Source organism: Embiotoca jacksoni, unplaced genomic scaffold (genome assembly GCF_022577435.1).
Source record: "Embiotoca jacksoni isolate LCO1_2020_lvr unplaced genomic scaffold, fEmbJac1.0.p SCAF_1, whole genome shotgun sequence".
NCBI lineage: Eukaryota > Metazoa > Chordata > Actinopteri > Embiotocidae > Embiotoca > Embiotoca jacksoni.
Window position 1 is genome coordinate 7,353,370 of NW_027185229.1, and position 18,839 is coordinate 7,372,208.

General features: G+C 41.2%; 1 protein-coding gene across 1 annotated transcript; it reads right to left on the bottom strand.

Moving 5' to 3' along the window:
- Nucleotides 1-981: 981 nt before the first annotated feature.
- Nucleotides 982-18,612, bottom strand: ell2 (elongation factor for RNA polymerase II 2). Its single transcript, XM_069166469.1, has 12 exons — nucleotides 18,438-18,612; nucleotides 15,339-15,386; nucleotides 13,035-13,159; nucleotides 12,773-12,936; nucleotides 9,566-9,825; nucleotides 8,888-9,012; nucleotides 8,030-8,102; nucleotides 7,219-7,912; nucleotides 6,232-6,304; nucleotides 5,775-5,946; nucleotides 5,032-5,076; nucleotides 982-3,691 (listed from the first exon to the last, which is right to left on the bottom strand). Exons 1-12 carry the CDS (start codon nucleotides 18,570-18,572, stop codon nucleotides 3,575-3,577), a joined length of 2,031 nt encoding a protein of 676 aa, XP_069022570.1. The 5' UTR covers nucleotides 18,573-18,612; the 3' UTR covers nucleotides 982-3,574.
- Between the last annotated feature and the right edge of the window lie 227 nt (nucleotides 18,613-18,839).

The window sequence follows — 18,839 nt, forward strand, 5'->3', positions numbered from 1 at the left end:
GGTTTTGCAGGTTTTACACATTCTGGTTCAACACAAACAGACGATCATAATAAAGAGTCATGCTTTAAAAGTCTGAAACCCATTTGAACCAATGTCACCACGGAGACAAACTACATGGAACCTGGAGGCACTTTATGCACACAGGTGTTTGGTTATGTTTTCCTTGTCTGGTGCAGGGAGGGCTTCCAGGCATAGAGACTCTGCGGATCACGGGAATCTTTCTGTCAGACAGGGGAAGCTATATCAGAAAAGGTAGCTCTATTTTTATCTTTAGATGTGGCTCATACAAGTCCGATTGTATTCATTTCGATTATGCTTCTAGTAACAAAACCTACCAACAATGTAAGTTCATATCGGACAGGAGTAATATTCTGCACTATGGTGACCACAGGTGAAGGATGGAGACAAACCTGTGTTGACTGAAAATGTAATAGCATTTCAAAATGTAAATACATGTCTATGAACCACTAATGATCTGTGCAACAGTCTGAATGTTAAACATCAAGGACCCTCACTTCCAGTGTTGGATAAATCTCCCTCAGACTGAAGACAGGGTTAGCTTCGTTTTTGTGTACACAATGTTTAACAGTTATTAGAAATCATAATCCAGTATGTCAATAGTGCATCATTACTCCAGGCTACACATCGTCTTTGTCAACATGTAGGCAGAAAGGCTCCAAATAAGGCAATAACATAATTCATCACCATCGAAAGATTAGTTCAACTCAATCCAATTCCCTTTCTGGACCTACTCATTAAGTTTAGACAGCATTACTTCCAGGGTTACTCCAAACATTAATTCAATGCTTTGTTTTATGGGAAAGCTTAGATAACATCTGCTATGCAGTCGTCAAGTAGAAAAGTGATTCTTAAAACATGAAACTTAATCACCTTTAATTACATTATACTTTATATTCAAATATATATTTTGAAAGAGCCTGAAGAGACAGAGTACGAGAGATAAGAGATGACAGCCAGACATTTTCCAGGTAAAACTATGTTTATTTTTATTGAAATGTCTTATACATCTTTAGGTGGGTAGGATTAGATTTCACTCAAAGTTCACTTGATTTCCTGTAGTTTCTTGTATCTAAACACTGCTGGGGCATTTCTCACATCCTCATTAAGACTCCCAGTTAAACCCCTTCCCTCCTTCCTCCCACCACGTTGAGATCAAGTCACATAATGCTAATCCATGTTGTTCTGACCTAACTCAAGTACGTCTCTCTGATAAAGACAGAAATCTTTGGAAGGCTGAGAGGAGGACACAGGTGACAGACTACTCCTTGGAGGCTTTATGTGAAACCCCTAATCTCCAACATCAGTTTGTTGGAGTTGCCCTTTTTTTAAAATGCTAAATTCTGGGAGATGACCATTGCAGAGTAAAACAGGAAAAATAAACCAAAACCCTAACCCTGTATTCCACAGCTGTGTGGACATTTATCTGCTGCTGTGACACCTCCAAGAGACAAGTGCTGATTTTCTGTCCAAAACAACTTGAGAGACAACAAGTCAGTTAGGTCGAGTTTGTAATAATTCTCAACTGGTGCTGACAGACAACCAAAAGAGTCAGTCTACTGCAGAGACCGACAGTTTGTGAGAATGCCACAATCAAAATAAAATAAAAGTAGAACTGAACAATATTTACTTCAATATCTATTTTGGGGATTTTTGTTTCCAATACAGGACACAGACTCTTTCTTGTCCACAAAATATTTTAGACCTGACTCCTGAGAAGGGGCTGACCTCTGCAGAAGTGGAGTCAACAACACAACGTTCCTCCTCACATCCCTAAACTTGTGAATGAGACATATTCCAGGTATTCTTGTCTCCTCAACTGAAGCCCCAATCAGAAATTTTACTCCATGAAGCAGTACCAGAAAGGCATTTAATTTTTGGCAAACATTCTAACACAAGTTTGTAAACAATTTTTCCCTTGTTGAAATGAAATTTGTAGAAGCCGTTCATCCATCCGTGAATCTAAATCAGCGTCAATGGTGGAGAAACAAACAAAAAAACAAAAAAAAAAGAAAGAAAAAAAATAACTTTCACTGCTCTGTGAAACTAAAATACATGCGACACCATGCTACAGATGAATCGTCTGGTGGATGGAACGGTTTTTGCTTCTCTTTAAAAACAGAAACACAGACTGTTTGCCGCTGGATAAAACTCAAGAGGTGGGTTCAGTCCTTCCCGGGGTCGAAAGAGGAACCCTTCTGGAAAAATAAGGATCTTCTATATCTCTTCAGTTCGGATCAGGTACTGTTACTCCAGCCAGGCTGATCCCGAGTTCTCTGGCTGGTCAAACACTATAGCAGCTTTTTTTTGTTTTGTTTTGTTTTTCATATTCCTCACTTTTTCTCCACATTTCTAACTTTCTTTCACCTGTCACTCCACATAATGCACAACCATACACACAATTTGTAACTCCTTCCATGCTTGACGTCCGTGCCTTTCTGCACCTCTTTGACATCACAGACACATGCACACGCACACACACAGACACGCGCACACACTCACACTCACATAAACACACACACCTGTTTCCAGGCAGTTGTAGTTCCTTTGTATAGCCTGTGGACACTGAGGGTCGGCCCAACTCGACGTTTCCGAATGTAAACACCTTAAGGCACCCATAATGCACCATGAACACTAAACATTGTTTGGTGCAGGAAATACTGCCCCCTGCTGTATGTGGGGGATCATACTACTTTAGTTACCCCAACCTCACCACCCAATGTGGTCAGTACATTACAACCCATGCACACATACTGTTGCTTCTCAATCAGCTCAGGTGACGTCACCTTCCCGTCTCATTTTCTTCCTCTTCAGCCTCATCAGCAGCATTTTGCTAAAGCGAGGTTAACCAGAACGGTCGGGTGTGAAGAGAGAGGAAATGAGGCAGGAAACATATCCGCCAGATGAGATGACATATGGATCTTGCGTGCAAAATGGCTTCACACAGTCAAAACACATAAGGCCCACGGTATTTTTTTTTTGCATTGTTTTCAAGAAAAATTAAACAATATATCATCTGCTGACTCATTTTGCACTACGAGTCTTAAAATAAATAGATCTTCCTCTTTTTCTTCTTTTTTTTTTTTACTTAAATACATGTTAATATTTTCTCCGATGCTCAAAAATACTTTTTTTCGTCTGAACAGAAAATCCTTCAAAAGGTTAGAAGTGTTGAAGGTTTTTTTTTTTTTTTTTTTTTTTCCGCAAACCTCTTCACACATGCAGACGGCCCCTTCCACTGATCCAGTGGTATCAAATTCCACAGGAGCTAATTAAGAAATAAAAATACAGAGGAAGCAAAAGGATGAAGGAAAAGTCTAAGTGATATTTTCAAGATTGCAGGTCACAAGGAAGCCTGTGGAATCAAAGATGAAAAAAAGAAGGAAGGAATGAAGGAGGATGATGGGGAGAAGGAGAAAAGAAAAGGATTGGGGTGAGGCTGTTGTGGAGGCAGGAACTGAAGGGGCGATAATAAATAAGAGCCAGTTGGACATCCCCTCCTGGTTTGACAATCCATTCTCAATACTGATTAGTGAAGAAGCCCCGAGCTGTGCTCTCAGCACCAGGCCTGGGCTCTGCGCTGGTCGAAATCAGCTATTAGCCGCTTGATGTGGGCCAGCTTGTTGTGCAGGTACTCGCAGCGCAGCTTCTCCTCGTGGTAGTTGGGGCTGTGCTGTAAAAACACACACATATGAAATGTCAGTCCGACAAACAACTCCTGCCGTACCTCAAGTTCGACCAGCTCTGAACAAATGACCGATTTTGGAGAATTTTGGAGATAAAAAGTAGTAAATCAAACTCCTGCAGCAAACATAGGAACAGAAGCCTGTTGATGCACGGCCACTTTAATTTCATGGACTTCAAAAATAGAACAAAATAAACAGTAATTGAGGTATGAGTTGTTTCTCCGTCAGTTTCCTTTTGTCTGACTACATTCACATGTCTGCTGATATTTAGTGGAACCGTTTCTTCTCTTGTGCCACTGGCTGCTTCACAACACCAGAGGAGAACATTTCCAGCTCCAAGCTGAAAATATGCCGAGATGTTTTTTTCTCTTTAAAAGCTGCTCCTTACTTTCTCCACACAAACCTTTAGTGATTGTGCCCGTGGAGCTCAAGTTTAACTTCATCTGTCTCATAGCCCTTCTTTCCAAAATGACTTCTGCTTCTCCAGATGTTGCTTTGCATACTTCTGACTTCTGTAATGAGGTGGGAGGCAGTTTCCTTCTGGTGGCTCTCCATGTTTATGCTACGCAGTAAAACAGGTAGCAACTACACTTTCCTAGAAATATGGGAGAATGTACTCTGCGTTTCTGCACAGATGTGAAGTTTTATGTTGGACGTTATCAATCAAGGCATCAATGTGATTCACTTTTGATTCCTTAGCAGCTTCAAAGAGTCCAGTGTTGGTGATCGGTATCAGGCTCTGATTTGCCATCAGTTGACAACTGTCAACGACCTGCGTATTAAGTCCTAATTATTATGTTACGTTCTGCAATTTTACAAGTAGCCCAAACTTTTGCACATGCAACATCTGTGTAGTTCAAGTTGATCAAATAAAACGTAACACTTTATACATCTGAATTAGACACATTTTCAATGTCTGTTATTTACTTCTTTTCACGTCAGTTAACAAAATGTGTCTTTTGTAAAGTGGTGCAGAATATTCCTCCCCCATCCCTCTCTCATCTGTATGCATGTGTGCGTGTACTCTGTCTATTTTTGTGAGGATCAATTTGAGATTCAGCCCTTGGGAGTGAGGACAGTCGTGCTTAGTGAGGACATTTTGGTCAGTCCTCACTTTCTGACACACCTTCACAGCACTGTTTGAGGGTTATGAACTGGTTTAAGGGTTCACATTAGAATTAGGTTTAGTTTGGGGTTGGTGTTTCGCATTAAGTTGTGATGGTTGAGATTTTATGGGATACATTATGTCATTGAGGGTCCTCACAATGATAGATACACATGGTAGATGTCGATAAATATAAAACAATGACAGCTTGTATTTACTCACTTGTTTCATCTTTTTGTACTCTTTCAAGACTTCTTCTTGCACCTTCTGTAAAAATAATAATTGTCACTTGTTGCAAATGGTTATCATTTATAAATATTACAAATAACATGTTCTTGAACTTTGTATCGACAGAAAGTGATGAGTCACTTTAACGCTGCAGCACCCTGAACAGAAGCACAGAACCGCACAAGCAAGTTTGTTGTCTGCTGATCTCACTGAACAGAGCAACAGATGTGAAATGTTGACAACATTATTAATTTTTGTTGATTATAAACAAGCACTTCCTTAATTCCCGCCTTCTGTGTGGCAATTCAATTTGACAGCAGTGTATTAAGAGGCAGGTCATTCGAGTCTACATTCTGCAGGAGCCAGCTGTCACAGAGTGTAATGTCTGTATGTACTAATGTCATCTTCATACTAGAAATGAAGAAAACGATCAGAACGCACGCACACACACACACACACACACACACACACACACACAGACAGACAGACAGAGGCTAAATAATACCATCTCTGTCATCGGCTTGTGTTTCTGTCCTTTCATAGTTGTCATCATCTGCAGCTATGAAAATGACTCTTAGCTCGGTCATCTGAGAGTTCATGTTAATAATAGAATAAGGTGACAAAGCTATCCATTTTTTTGGACTGGGATCATTCATTAAGTGGGTTTTGAGAAGAAACGGACATTTAACGGTGTAGATACTGAAAACAGAGAAGGAAAACCGAAAAACAAATATGACCTGGTACTCTTTGGTGCCAGGCGCCCGCTTCCGACACCGAGCATCGAGCTGGGTGAAGCGGCGGGTGATGCTCTCCACGCGGGCGTGCAGCTGACGGTACTCATCGTACTCTGCGTTGAAGTCATTCTTGTAGCCTTGTCGCTGGTCATTGGACAACAACGGCGTGTACTTCCTGGAAACACAGAGAAGGCATTTAACTGATAGTTCCTTTGTAAGTGGCTTCATGTTTACCATCTGTGGAGCTTTTCTGTTTCTGTGGATAACATAGTCCCTGAAGTTATTACCAATGACGTGGAAGTTAGAAACCCGTCTTAGCACAGTAATATAAGAAGAATACTACAATGCACCAATTCTCCTGCCCTCTCTTGTTCTCGTGTGCTTTTTCTCAACTTCCTGAAAGGTAAAACGGACCCACTGCAGGAACACGGGCCCTTAACGGCATTTCAAGGTTACTCACACTACGAAGTCAGGCATTTCAATTTTGGATGAGATTTCAGTAGATTGAACTGGCTTCTCTTTGCTTGAGGAGTCTGAGGAGAAAGAGAAAAGCATAAGAATGTAAATACTGCATTGGTAATCCATAACACATGTTATCAAGAATTGCAAGCTGATCGGTCAACCGTCATTATATAAAACACACAAAAAAGTGTATCATCATAGATATGCAGTTTCCTTCTTCTAATAAATTTCTGGTATCCTTCACAGTGTAGTTAAATATACTGCTGCCAGTTAATAACAGTGAAGACAGCACAGATGTAGTCAAATCCATCAAAAGCGACTGTAAAAAAGAAAAAAGAAAAAAAGTCATAGTATCGCAGACTATGAGGAAGCAGAGTGTCTCTACAAAAGCTAACATTTACAGAATAAGATCAACCAGAACTAAAGAGTAAAGATGAGCTCAGAACAATTCCTAAACATGTTCAGGCAAAACCCAGATCATCAGAGCAATGAAAGATCAGACTGCGTGGCTGGAAGTGTTGAGATAAACTGAACCTCTGTGAGCAACAATCCAAAGTCTGAAAGTCTGGCTGGAACCTTTGATAGATGAGGTATGTCAGTCACAAGATGGCTCAGTTCTGCTCAAATTAATACGTCCGATACACACTCACACTGCCATTTTTTCCCCCAACTGTGCTGCATTACATAATTGTTGAGTTAAATACGCTGTGTACATGAGAAGCAGTTTAAAGATTCTTCTGTGAAAAAGGAAGATCTGACAATTTATATTTTCAATGTAAACTGAGCTTCTTCTCATTTGTCCTGCTCACAAAATATTCAAGTGTTCGACTTTTCAACCGCTAGTCGTCCACGTCTTCTTTTCTGCTGTTTAATGGCAAAGTGGCCAAAAGTATGTTTATCAGAGACGAACTGATGAACAGAGTTTTAATTGAGTTTAATAATTAACTAACTACACAAGGTTAAAATAATCAAGACAGAAACACACCTTGATCTTTGTGAGAATTTTTGTTGAGAACTTTGTTCTGCTCCTCGGCGCTGAGCCTCTTTTTGACTCGTTGACTCCCCTCAGCCTGCTCTGCTACACTGGGAGGACTAATGCTGCCTCTCTCCGTTCGTTTCCCTTTCTCCCTCTCTCGATCCTTATCTTTGTGCTTCTTGGATTTCTTTTTAACCTTCTTATTGGTACTACTGGATAGGGGCGGGCTGGTGACGACGGTGGAGATAACAGTGAGTGAGGTGCAAGGAGGAGGGCTGGGGGAGGGAGCTGGTCTGGGGACAGGAGCAGGGTGCCGATAGCGGTCCTGCGGGGTCCTATCGGTTGAAAAGGGGCTGGGTGAAGGGTCTCGGCAGGAGGAACTCTGGTCCATGGGCAGGTCCTGGGTGCCGCAGCCCTCCGGGGTGCTGGGAGAGTTGGTGTTGGAGGCTGGGCTGGGCTGCTGGTGAGAGGGTGCAGGAGGATGGGATGAGATGGGCAGATGGGTGGGAGGGCCTGAGGTGACATTGGAGGGTAGGGACGAGCGTTTAGAGGTGGGGCTGCACTCGTCCTCACGGCGGTCAGAAAAGGGGGTGGAGGAGGAGGAGGAGGATGAAGATGCGGCTGGCCCTCGATTGCTGAGGTGGGAGATTCGGGCTTTCTTGGGTGCCAAAGGATCGATGAAGTCAAAGTCTGGCTGGCGTTTCTGTGAGAAAACAAGAGAGTATAGCCAAAAATTGCATATCACTGTGTGTGTGTGTGTGTGTGTGTGTGTGTGTGTGTGTGTGTGTGTGTGTGTGTGTGTGTGCATTTGTCCAGCTACCTGGGGGGATGTGGGGACACCGTCTCCAGGAGAACTGCTTGATGTGATTGTCTCAGTAGGAAGCCCTAATTTGCTATTAAAGAAAGAAAAGAGTGATGTAAGTGTGGAACAGTGGCGCAGACATGAATGGGCACATTAGAGGTCAGCAACTGGCCCAGTGGGACCTGCTGAAGATATACATTTATTAGCACAATTACCTTCTTTGCCAACTTAACTTTCCTTCCAGCAAATGTTTTATCCAGAAGGAAATGCAGTCAAAACATTTGTAAAGATTTACCACTCTGAAATACCTTCAAACTATATGGTTGTGTCAATTATGTTTACAATACTATTTCATGGTGCAGAGGAGGGAGAGGACATGTAAAAATAAAACCTACTTAGTTATTGCTACATGAGCTGTTGGTGAACAACCTGAACTATTCCTTTAACCTAATCATTAAGTGTTCCCTGTGTAGGATAAATCACGTCAGTTACAATATGCACCAAAGTGTTTTTTTTGTTTTCATTCGCTGCCCAAATGTACAGCAGCACATTCACACTAAAAATATTCTCATAGATTTTAAGGAGGTTTTGTGGACAAAGACAAAGTAAGTGTAGTTACATAACAATAAAATGCAAATTGTTTATCAGTCCAAGTAAGTATGCCTTTAAGCTCAGAGTGTAATTAAAAAGCATAATTGGGACGCTGGTGGTTAGTCTGGTTGTGGCAGACGTGCCAAATGGCCGCAATACCCACGGTTCGATTTCAGCCGGAGGATCTTATTCTGTGTCGTGGCCCTGCATTTCCTTTCTTTATCTCAACTGTCGATACCAAATAAATGCAAAAATGATGAAAAGTGGAATAAGCCATTTCTGTACCGAGCCACGATCCGGTCAACCTGAGACTTCTCATCCTCAGAGTAGCCAGGCCAGTCTCGCTGAACATCACGGTATATGAACTCCTTCAATGAGTATGCGTTGTCTTTGGGATTCAGGTTTGCCACCTGTTTTGCATCGAGAGACAGAGACAGAGAGACAGAGACAGAGAGACAGAGACAGAGAGAGACAGAGAGAGAGAGAGAGACAGACACACACACACACACACACACACACACACACACACACACACACACACATTCAAAGTTGAACTGTGACAGCATGAGAACTACTCATCTAGTACAGAAACTTTAATATTTCCTGTGCTGGTCAAACATCTGTGCATGCAAATAATATTCAACAATTAAGTGACTCGTTTCTTATGAATGAAGCCTTTATGCGGTGAACTGGATTTCATAAGATTGCATGCCTCAATCGCTTGTTGAATAAGTGAACCATTATTAATCTGTGGTCAAAAGCCATACTTGAAGACCATTTTGGTTCTTATGTCATATCAGCTAAATATCAGCTTTAGCGAAATCTAAAGTTATTACTGTTCAACTTTTTTGGTATCACAAAGGAAGAGACCTGGGTCACTTCTACTTGAATTTGCCCTGTCAATATTCAAAAATCACATTATGGTAAAGAAACAAAAAGCCACAAAAGAAAGAGGAGCAGCACCTGTTGCAGGGTGGTCCCCAGTGAGTTTCTGTCCTTCTGGTTGATGCCGTCACGCTGCAAACGGGCAAGCACTTCCAGCTTCTTGTAAGACCTCAGCGCCAGCAGGTGGATGATGCGGTCCCGGAACGGCCGCTGGGATACGGGGTTATTGGAAAGGCACTTACGAATAGTGTTGGCTGGGTTGATGGGTGTGGAGCGTTTGCGCTCTGGGACCACTTCTGGGTTTGATGGTGCAGGCTTACGAATGTGCACTTTCTTTCCTAGAAACAAGACGGTCAAGACAACGTTACACTTTTTCCTCGACGGGTTCGTCATCATTCAGTTGACGGATAATCACAGGAACTCTCCTGCTTACATCCTCAACTCACTTATTGTACCTACATGACACTAACAACTGGAGCTAAAAGGATGCGTGAAGCCAGATGGCACCCATCAACTCCATGACATCAACCTCATATTCAGATGACCACAGACAGCCGTTTTAGCCGTTGTAACAGTAAAGCGATTGAGCTTCAATGAAAAACAAAGAGAAGGTTGGATCACCTCAGGAAGTGACATACTCAAATCAAACCCAGTTTCTAATGGACCTTGGGAACTAAAAGATAAAGATACCACAATTAGGTGTGGTTCCTCATATCTCCAAATACAAATTTCAGGCTGTTTTAGCTGCTTTTATCATGACAATGACCTTCACTTTTTCAGTTTTGAAGCAAAGCAGTCAGAATAATCTAATGCTATGGTCAAATACAATTGAAGAATCATTCACAAGAAAAGAGGCCACCAGTAAACTACATTATACACTGGACTGAGGTTTCCTTGTTATTCAAAAGTAGTTTGAAAACTGATATGAAAGTGTTGAGGTGATTAAAACACGAGACATTGTTCTGTATTGTTGAGCCATGCGCTCCACCAGGTTGCCAGGCACTTTCCTCTATACCTGTTCATGGCCATTATGAAATTCTAAAGCTCTTCAAGAGACTAAGGTTCGAGAAAGGAAGAGAAAGGAAAAACTCGCTCACCCACTCCAAGTCAAAAAGCCAACTAGAACAATGCAAGGTCACACTTTGCATTGTCTAACGGGTCTGACCGAGTGTGGCAAGTGAAAAGCTTTTGACTTTAACTTTTCAAGACACAATCATTCTGTACAGACTAGGAGTATAGTAATCTACACCAAATGCCACTGCCTTCGTAATGACATGGATTTGACCATCATTAAAAGATATAGTCTACAGACAAAGATAAGAATAAAAGTACAAGTTACAGACTGCTATTAACAGCCTGCGAGAACAAGAAGCCCCTTCTACATTAGTAAATATGGTGCTTACTCCAAACCAGCTGCTACAAGCTCCCAACCCACCCCTTTTCTCTGTGGCTCCTTTCGTTTCCCAGTTTCTATCTGGGCCACTGTATGCAAATCTATCCCCAGAGCCCCCAAAAACAGGCCTGAGGAGGTTTTAACCTGCTTAGACAACATCTACATTAAGCCATCGGAATTTTGAAACACTGGTTTTCTGTGAAAAAGATTTGCCTCCACATTAGCATTTCCAGGTGGCTTTCTTGGAAACCTTACCCACAGTGAACAACACCTGAACAACATGATAAAGACTAAATCTCTTCTTCTTTGCCCCCTTTTATTCAGTTGGCAAGCATCAAACATGCATTGCAGCTAACATCTGGTATGGAGCAAGAAAACAGCTTAGTAGACTAAATCATTTTATCTTGGTCAGTACATTGTCTGACAAAATCTTTCTAAGTACAGGGTCATGGCAACAGCTGTGTATCATCGGTTATACTGATGCTTTAAATGTAAGATTCCCCAGTTTATACAAGAAAAAGCTCAAGACAACAGAAAGTTGTTTTCCATGCGGTCTGTGACTGCAGCCTTCACCGACAGCTGGTTACACTGCTGAGTGCCAGCCCGTTTACACCTCCATTCGATGTCCTCCGCATTTCTGTAGTCACCAATATTGTGTTTTAAAGCAGCCAAATTCACAATATAGTTTTTCTCATTTACACATTTCTCTGTTTATGTTGTCAGACAACTAAACGAGTAAGAAACGACCCAATTGTGGGCCCATAAATACTATATTAACCAGCAGTCAGATGTGGTTATAAAATTTGTATTTATATATTTGCAACACTGTCTGATAACATCAACAGGTTAAAGATAACAGCTCTGCTGTGTATTCTGCTCTTTTGGCATTAAAAACAAATGACCACAGTGAAAAATAGATGCAACTAAAAGGTTGTCCTAAAAACATATTTCAACATAGCCCCAGAACTGCACAGGGATGGCTTAGCTCATCGCTTTGCAAAAAGGTCTATAAATAATTAACCATTTGTTACTAATTTCTTTGGTTATACAAGTTATACATCCGATTCTGGTTGTAAAAAAATCTCCCCCCCTACTACATTATCTGGATCCGACACCAAAAGAGCACATTAGAGCTAAAAGAGCACGGTGACATCGTCATTTAACCTTTGCAATGAATACTCCCCCGAGGTAACAAATTGTCTCTGCTGGACTGGTCTGTACCAACTGTTGGTGATAAGTTTGTTTTTGTCTTGAGTCTGTATTTGTTTTGTGACTAAAACAATACTAGAGCAGTTTACTTTGCTGAACATGCCTTGCCCTACTTAAGCTAAGTTGGATAACACATAGGAGTTAGACTAGAGTGAGTGAAATGGTAAATTAGATGAATAAAGATTTTTTTTTTTTATGTTCAGGTTCTGTGACTCAAATCTAGGCCGTGGGTGTCACAGTGGTCATTAAATTAGTCTGCACGTATTTATGTTCATCGGGTGTTAAGGGAAAACATGAAAATTAAGTCTTAATTTGTTGCAAAGGAAAGGTAGGTGTTAAAAACAAGCAGAACTGTTTTGTGACACTTTGCCCTTTCTTTATCATTTTGGCAAGCTATGTGTCAATAAAACAGAAAAGGCTTCATCTGCCAGCTTCTGCCCCCATCGTTCAGACTCCTAATCTGGAAAAAACCGAGACGGTTATATGGCTTAGTCAGTAACAATAATGGCTTTGAATAGAGTTAGGTTGTCAGCTTTCACCTATTCAGTCTCTCAAAAGAGGCGAGAGACTTTGAAAAGAGGGGAGAGGTGTTGATAGGATGTAAAGCCATGGCAGAGTGGGGATCCAACCTGCCATCTGACTGTGGCAGCTGCAGATAAACAGGGTGGTGATGAGGGCCTTACCTCTGTACTGGCCCCCAGGCTTGATGACTTTGGTCCCACGTTCACGTGTGTCCTCCACGGCCTGGGTCATACGATCCCTGGTCACCTGGTAGGAGTCATTAGTGGCACACACTGTGACCTTGTCCTGCACTGTTGCCAACAATGCCAGGTGTGAGGCCCCTGAGCTGCAGACAAAGAGGGAGTATGAGTGAGAAATGTGAGGCAGAGACAAAGTGTAGTAAGACAGTAACAGTTGATTCAGCTGACCGGTGATTCCCATTACCTCGACACATACTGATTGATGCACTCAAAGCTTCCCTGAGGGTTGTCCTTGCCCACATTAGACAGGTAGAAATCAAAATTGTGGAAGGTGTCTGAGGAGTTGTCAGTCTTGGGAATTTTAATGCGCTGTAAAATAATATAAACAGAAATGAAGTATAACATGAAGTTCGAGTTGAAAACTTGAAGAAATCTGAGGCACTCAAGAAGGTGATTAATTAAAAAACCTTTAATCAGTCATGGCTATTCAATCATAGTAAATCATAGTCGTTATATGTGTTGGTCAGTGGTCACATGACCAGTATGGACCAATGAACTGTCACCCAGTACATGGAAGCAGGTAAGACACATAATAGGAAACATAATGCCCGGAGTAGAAACCAAATGCAGATATTAATCAAAATCTGAAAATCTCGTAATACTTTTAACATACATTTAAACATTAAGTGGCAAGTAACATTTAAACTGCCCCAGTTTTCCCAAAGAGAGGAAAAAAACAACCCAAAAATCAAAAAACAATACACAAAGGCACAGTTACAAAAATGGAGACAAATCAAGTTCTCCATTCAAACCAGGGTTTTGCGTGGCTTTTAATGTGTAGATCCAAAATGATTCTCTTTGTAAGAGCCTTTTTAACCTCTCACCGCCCCTCACTGACTTTTCTATACACTCGATACTAGATATCCTCAATGAATTACAGTTCCCGTGGTCAGCCTCTTTGTAATGTAAAGCTGTTGGGTATCGTGGGTTGCCAGTTCTAATAGCATGTTTATGTTCAGCCAGTCTGGCTTTCAGTTTACGTTTTGTTCTTCCGATGTGGAAACAGCCAGATGGACACGCAAGTCTGTAAACAACATAAGATGTATTGCAGTTTATAAATGACTTTATAGTATACTTTAGGCCTGATGTTATGTCAGTAAAGCAGTTGGTATTGGTCATATTACAGCAATGTTTCCAATTTCCACACTTGTGGTCAACCAAGTTTTCTGTTGTCGAGGTTCAAAATGACCTTTAACAAGTTTGTCATTCAGGGTTGGGGCTCTTCTGAAGCAGATTGTATCTGGAAGTGCTTCTCTGAAGAAACTTTCACTTCTCAATATCTCCCAGTTTCTTGTGATGATCTGTTTGCTTCACTGCTGTATTGTATTCCAAGGTACACTTGCACTGTGTTGCTTTTGTTTGTGGTCCAGTAACTGTTCTCTGCCGAGACATTTTTGCTTTATTATAAGCTGTTGATATAGTTTAGATTTATATTCTCTATTCTCAAACCTTTTGTTTATGTCTTGAGCATTTATTTCAAAGTCTTCCTCTGAGTCACAGATACGTTTAAGTCTCTGGAATTGTCTGAAAGGTATGTTGCCCATCATCCACGGTGGATGGAAACTGTCTGCTCTAAGAATGGTATTGCGACCTGTTGGTTTTCTGAATATGGAAGTATGTTGGATGCTGTGATTGAATAGTCATGACTGATTAAAGGCTTTTTAATTAATCACCCTCTTGAGTGCCTTAGATTTCTTCAAGTTTTCAATGCAAACTCTTTGATTCCCAAACTGAAGAGCACCAGAGGGACAACAATTCACAAGAGCCGAGCAGCACTCCACGCTGACAGTTTATAACGTGAAGTTTATTCACATCCAAACAATAAAGTGTGATGTTAGCAACATGAGAGCTAAGCAGCAAAGTGTATGCAACTCATGTGTACAATGGACTAGGTGCAGTTCACCGGAGTATTACAGACTTCTAAAAATAAAATACAGGTTACGTAATAATGGGCTTATACCGTATAGTGGAAGGACTAATGTTCTAATGTGGGAAAATGTGAGTTATGCATACAATTAAGTAGGTATTGTGGAAAATACTTTTCTTTAAAGTATGATAAACAACTTCTGTTTCTGAATGAACACCATTTGACAAATAAACTAAAAAGATCCTACAGTTGTATGTTGTGAAATACGTGTGGGTTTCTTATTAAATTTGTATACCGTGAAAAGTCAAACTAACTGATGCACTTGTAATCATGCTCTAATGGACAAATATTGTCTCCGTCGATAAGTGTGAACTGGGCAGTACCCGAGTAGCTCATTAACCTGACCACACCACAGCGAGTCAGTGGGTTTATTGATTTTAAAACATTTTTGTTGGCGTCTCAAATAATGAATTCAACTCAATACATGCCAACAGAAACAAAGTGTTACTAACTAATGTCAAATTAAGCTGGTCACAAACAACCTGAAATAGAAATGGTGTTTTATTTATTCCACACGAGGACTTCACTAGACGGGAATGCTCATTTATTTGAAGTACTTACCCCTTGGAGTCCCTTGAATTGTATCGCTGGCCGAAAAGAAGGTACATTCTGAAAATGAAGGGAAACAACACAGTTTAGCCACGTAACAACTATATAAAGATTATTGGGAGAGGAACACCAGATGGGCAGGTAACACAGGCCAGCTACAAAAAGGCATTAAGAAAATATTGATCGAGAAGCTGCAGAACACATTACACTTTGTGACGGACACTTCTGGACTCTAAATATCTGATTGCAGAAACTGCAGGGCCCTGAGGTCTGATTACACAAGCAGACCTCAAAACCAACACAGACAATTCTGACATTTTAAACACTTGATTTACATATTCTGTTAGAAGCTGAATGTAAACATGGTGGTAGGACTACAGCTGACAGCTAGCTGATGTCTGACATGCACATGCCTTATGTGCCTGTGTGAGGGAAAATATCTAGGCTGTAATCTGAATTCATGATGCAAAAGTCAAAAACTGAGGGGCCAGCACTGCAGACAAACAAACAAACAAATAATCTTTCTCATTTTAATGCGAGGCTACAGCTCACAATTCTTTTCATTATTCATAATTTCTCTGATTATTTTATCAATTAAGTATTTGTTTGGTCAGTAAAATATCAGAAAATATTGTAAGATGCTAATTTCAATTCGCTACAGCTCAATGAGCTGTCCGATTTCTTATTTCTTCTGCCCACCAGCCTCAAACCTTAAGATATCTTCTGGCACGTGCTGCAGCAACCATGTGATTGGCAGCCACACACTCTTGATGATGGTCCACTGGCAGACAACATTTGGCTCATTTCTGAATCTACACAGAAAATATGAGTCAACTTTACCTGTTCCTTTGGTTGTTGTTGTTTTTTTTTTTTTAAAGTGCTAGGTTAAATAATTTGCTTTGACGGAAGCAGTGGAACTTGGACAGCACTCAAATACAGCAGATATTTTGAATAAGATATTTCTGAAGTATTTTTGTTTTATATAGGTTTGCATCTGTGGCAACTTGAGATGGAGCTGACAGCCACAAATATGCAGTGGCCGCTCTGGAGCGGTATACGGTAAGTTAGGATAGGAACACACAGGACACGCAGCTTCTTCACACAGCTTAAGCACACAGAAGAACCAGTTGGCTCGACTTGTAAAATGTTGCATAATCTGGTTATGGTGGAATTGACATTTTATTATCGACAGCCTCTCTGCATTGCTGGATGTAAATCATGTTTGCGAACTCATACATTAAAGAGATAAATTAAAGATGAAATGTTGACTTTTAATTAGAGTAAAAGAAATGTGTCATGGTTGTTAGGGATACTCCAAGTCTCAGACTCCCTCCCCCACTCGCTCACACAGTTCTGATCACATTTCACATCACCACAGAAAGACAAAGATAGCCAGCTTTCATAGTTCAATGACTAGTTCAGCTACAACACACATTACGGAGAGGAAAAGAGAAACAAAAAGCAGGCAGTTTTGGCTGCTCAGTCAGCAAGAGATGGCAGGCTGCCGTTCAGTGCAGTGAACAGACCGACATTAGCACATCCAATAAGGTTGTAGCACGGCCCGTCACAAAAGAATTCCTTCAACTTAGTGATAATACCGTCTGCCAATTGTCAGAAACGGAGTCTATTCATTTAAAATGATGCTCCATATCAACATTTCAAATGGTATGGTAAAGGCAATGTCATCGGGCTGACACTGAGCCAAAGTTTCATATACAGAGGTGTAGGTAGTGTGTGCGCCATACATACAGACACATGATGGGCCATAAAAAAAAAGCAGTCCCAGAGACCTCTGAACACTATAGCCACATGTTAAGGCACAGTGCATCAGCCCTGAGTGGAGACCTGGGCCCTGTCACTGTTATGTAACTGCGGTTGTTGTTGGCAGAGTTAAGGTCAGGTAACTTGGCTTCAGGCCTCCGCAACTCAAGACTGCAGAGGTTTCTCCAGATTAGTTCACCTCAACAAGATTACAGCATTTGCAAAGTTCAAGATTAACAAGTTATATTTAATCTGCACAGGTATGCAGTGGCCTAGAGCAAACTCAGGTTTCAAAAGGTCCTCAGTCTCTGGTGGTGTCAAACTCTGGCATGAAATATAGTACATCTGCTGAAACAATTTGTATAAAGTACATGAACACGTTGTAAGTGGCACAAAATGAAACGGACTGCAGGAGCTATGATCTTATTTTATAAAAATAAATAAATAAATAAAAAGACGTTTTTGCCATCAGATATCATACATTTGTAACTGCCGGCCTACACTTCTAATGCAGCCTGATGTGAAAGGGAATACACCCCCCCCTCCCCACCCCTTCAAAAAAATAATAAAAAAAAAAAAATTCCGCAATTTTGGCTCAAACAAGCCCAAATCAAATCTTTACCCCGTGTAAACCTTTGGTATTTGGTCATCCTTCAGCTGGTGTGGAATTCGGTTTGACTGCCGAAGTTTATAATCAAGTTAAATAGCTATACAGGAGTCAACCTGGCGAGGAGCTTCCTACCGCTGCCAGGTTGTGATGTTCGCTTTGTCAGCTGATTAAAACGAACCAAACTGACTTGTCAACAACTAGTAAGAAGTTACACCAATTTATCTACATTTTACCACAATGTTCCGGCCGTAAATGCAACCTCGTCGAATGAAGGTACATGTTAGTACTGTAATCTTTAGTGTTAAACACCTCAGCAGGAGTGTCTCCGTCGATATGAAATTACCACTTTCCTAATTTGGTAAGTAACGTGAGTTTGGCAAGAAAAAAAAACCTGTACTTGGTTGGCCAGCACAGCACTGGGGGAGCACATTAGCTCGCTTTGCTAATCACAGAGTCTAACTTAACCAACAGGTTTTCTGTGTTAATTAACATGTGTCAGTTCGTAAAACCTGGCCAGACTATAAAACAAAGACCTCATTTATCATCTTCAGTTGATTAATTTAATGAAACAAGACTAATATCGCCAAAAAAAAAACAAGCAGAAAGTCGCTCTGTCAACAGCTTAGCTAACTTTGTAGCTTTAGCTGTGCGTGGCAGTTGGGCTTCCTAGCTGAGTCGAGCCGAGTCAGCCCGAAGAGTCCCGGCTAATTTTAACTCGAATAAAAGGCCATTTCACTCACCACACATTTTTGGTAGCTCTCTATCGCTCTCAGCGCTGTCTCGGTCAATTTGACGTGCAACACGGTGACTCTGTCGGCGCTCTGTTGGCCACAATTTAATCCGTACCTCCCATCCTCGGAGAGTGCCGCCGCCATGTTTACCAGCCCTCCACCATCGTCCCTCTGAGGCAGGAGCATTTAGCAGCCCGGGCTCCCTGTGCTCTCACCGGTCCGGGGAGGGATTACAGCCGCTGCCTACAGGGCTGACAGTTGGATTGGCCCTGACTTGCTGGCATGTCAGTTTTTCACTTTCCAAGCGCAGTGAACTTTAAAGTGTAGCATGCTTTCTTGTGTTTTAGACGATATCGTTGTGCTTAAGAAGTGTTCCATGATTTGGTTTACAGTGATGGAAGAAGTATTTAT

Bases quoted from the DNA above. Each gene is read 5' to 3' on its own strand.
- ell2 (XM_069166469.1), bottom strand. From the start codon at position 18,572: ATGGCGGCGGCACTCTCCGAGGATGGGAGGTACGGATTAAATTGTGGC. The intron at 9,826-12,772 runs GTAAGGCCCTCA...TCTTGTTTCTAG, and splicing joins GCCTGGGGGCCAGTACAGAG to GAAAGAAAGTGCACATTCGT. The intron at 3,692-5,031 runs GTGAGTAAATAC...GTGTTTTTACAG, and splicing joins AGTACAAAAAGATGAAACAA to CACAGCCCCAACTACCACGA.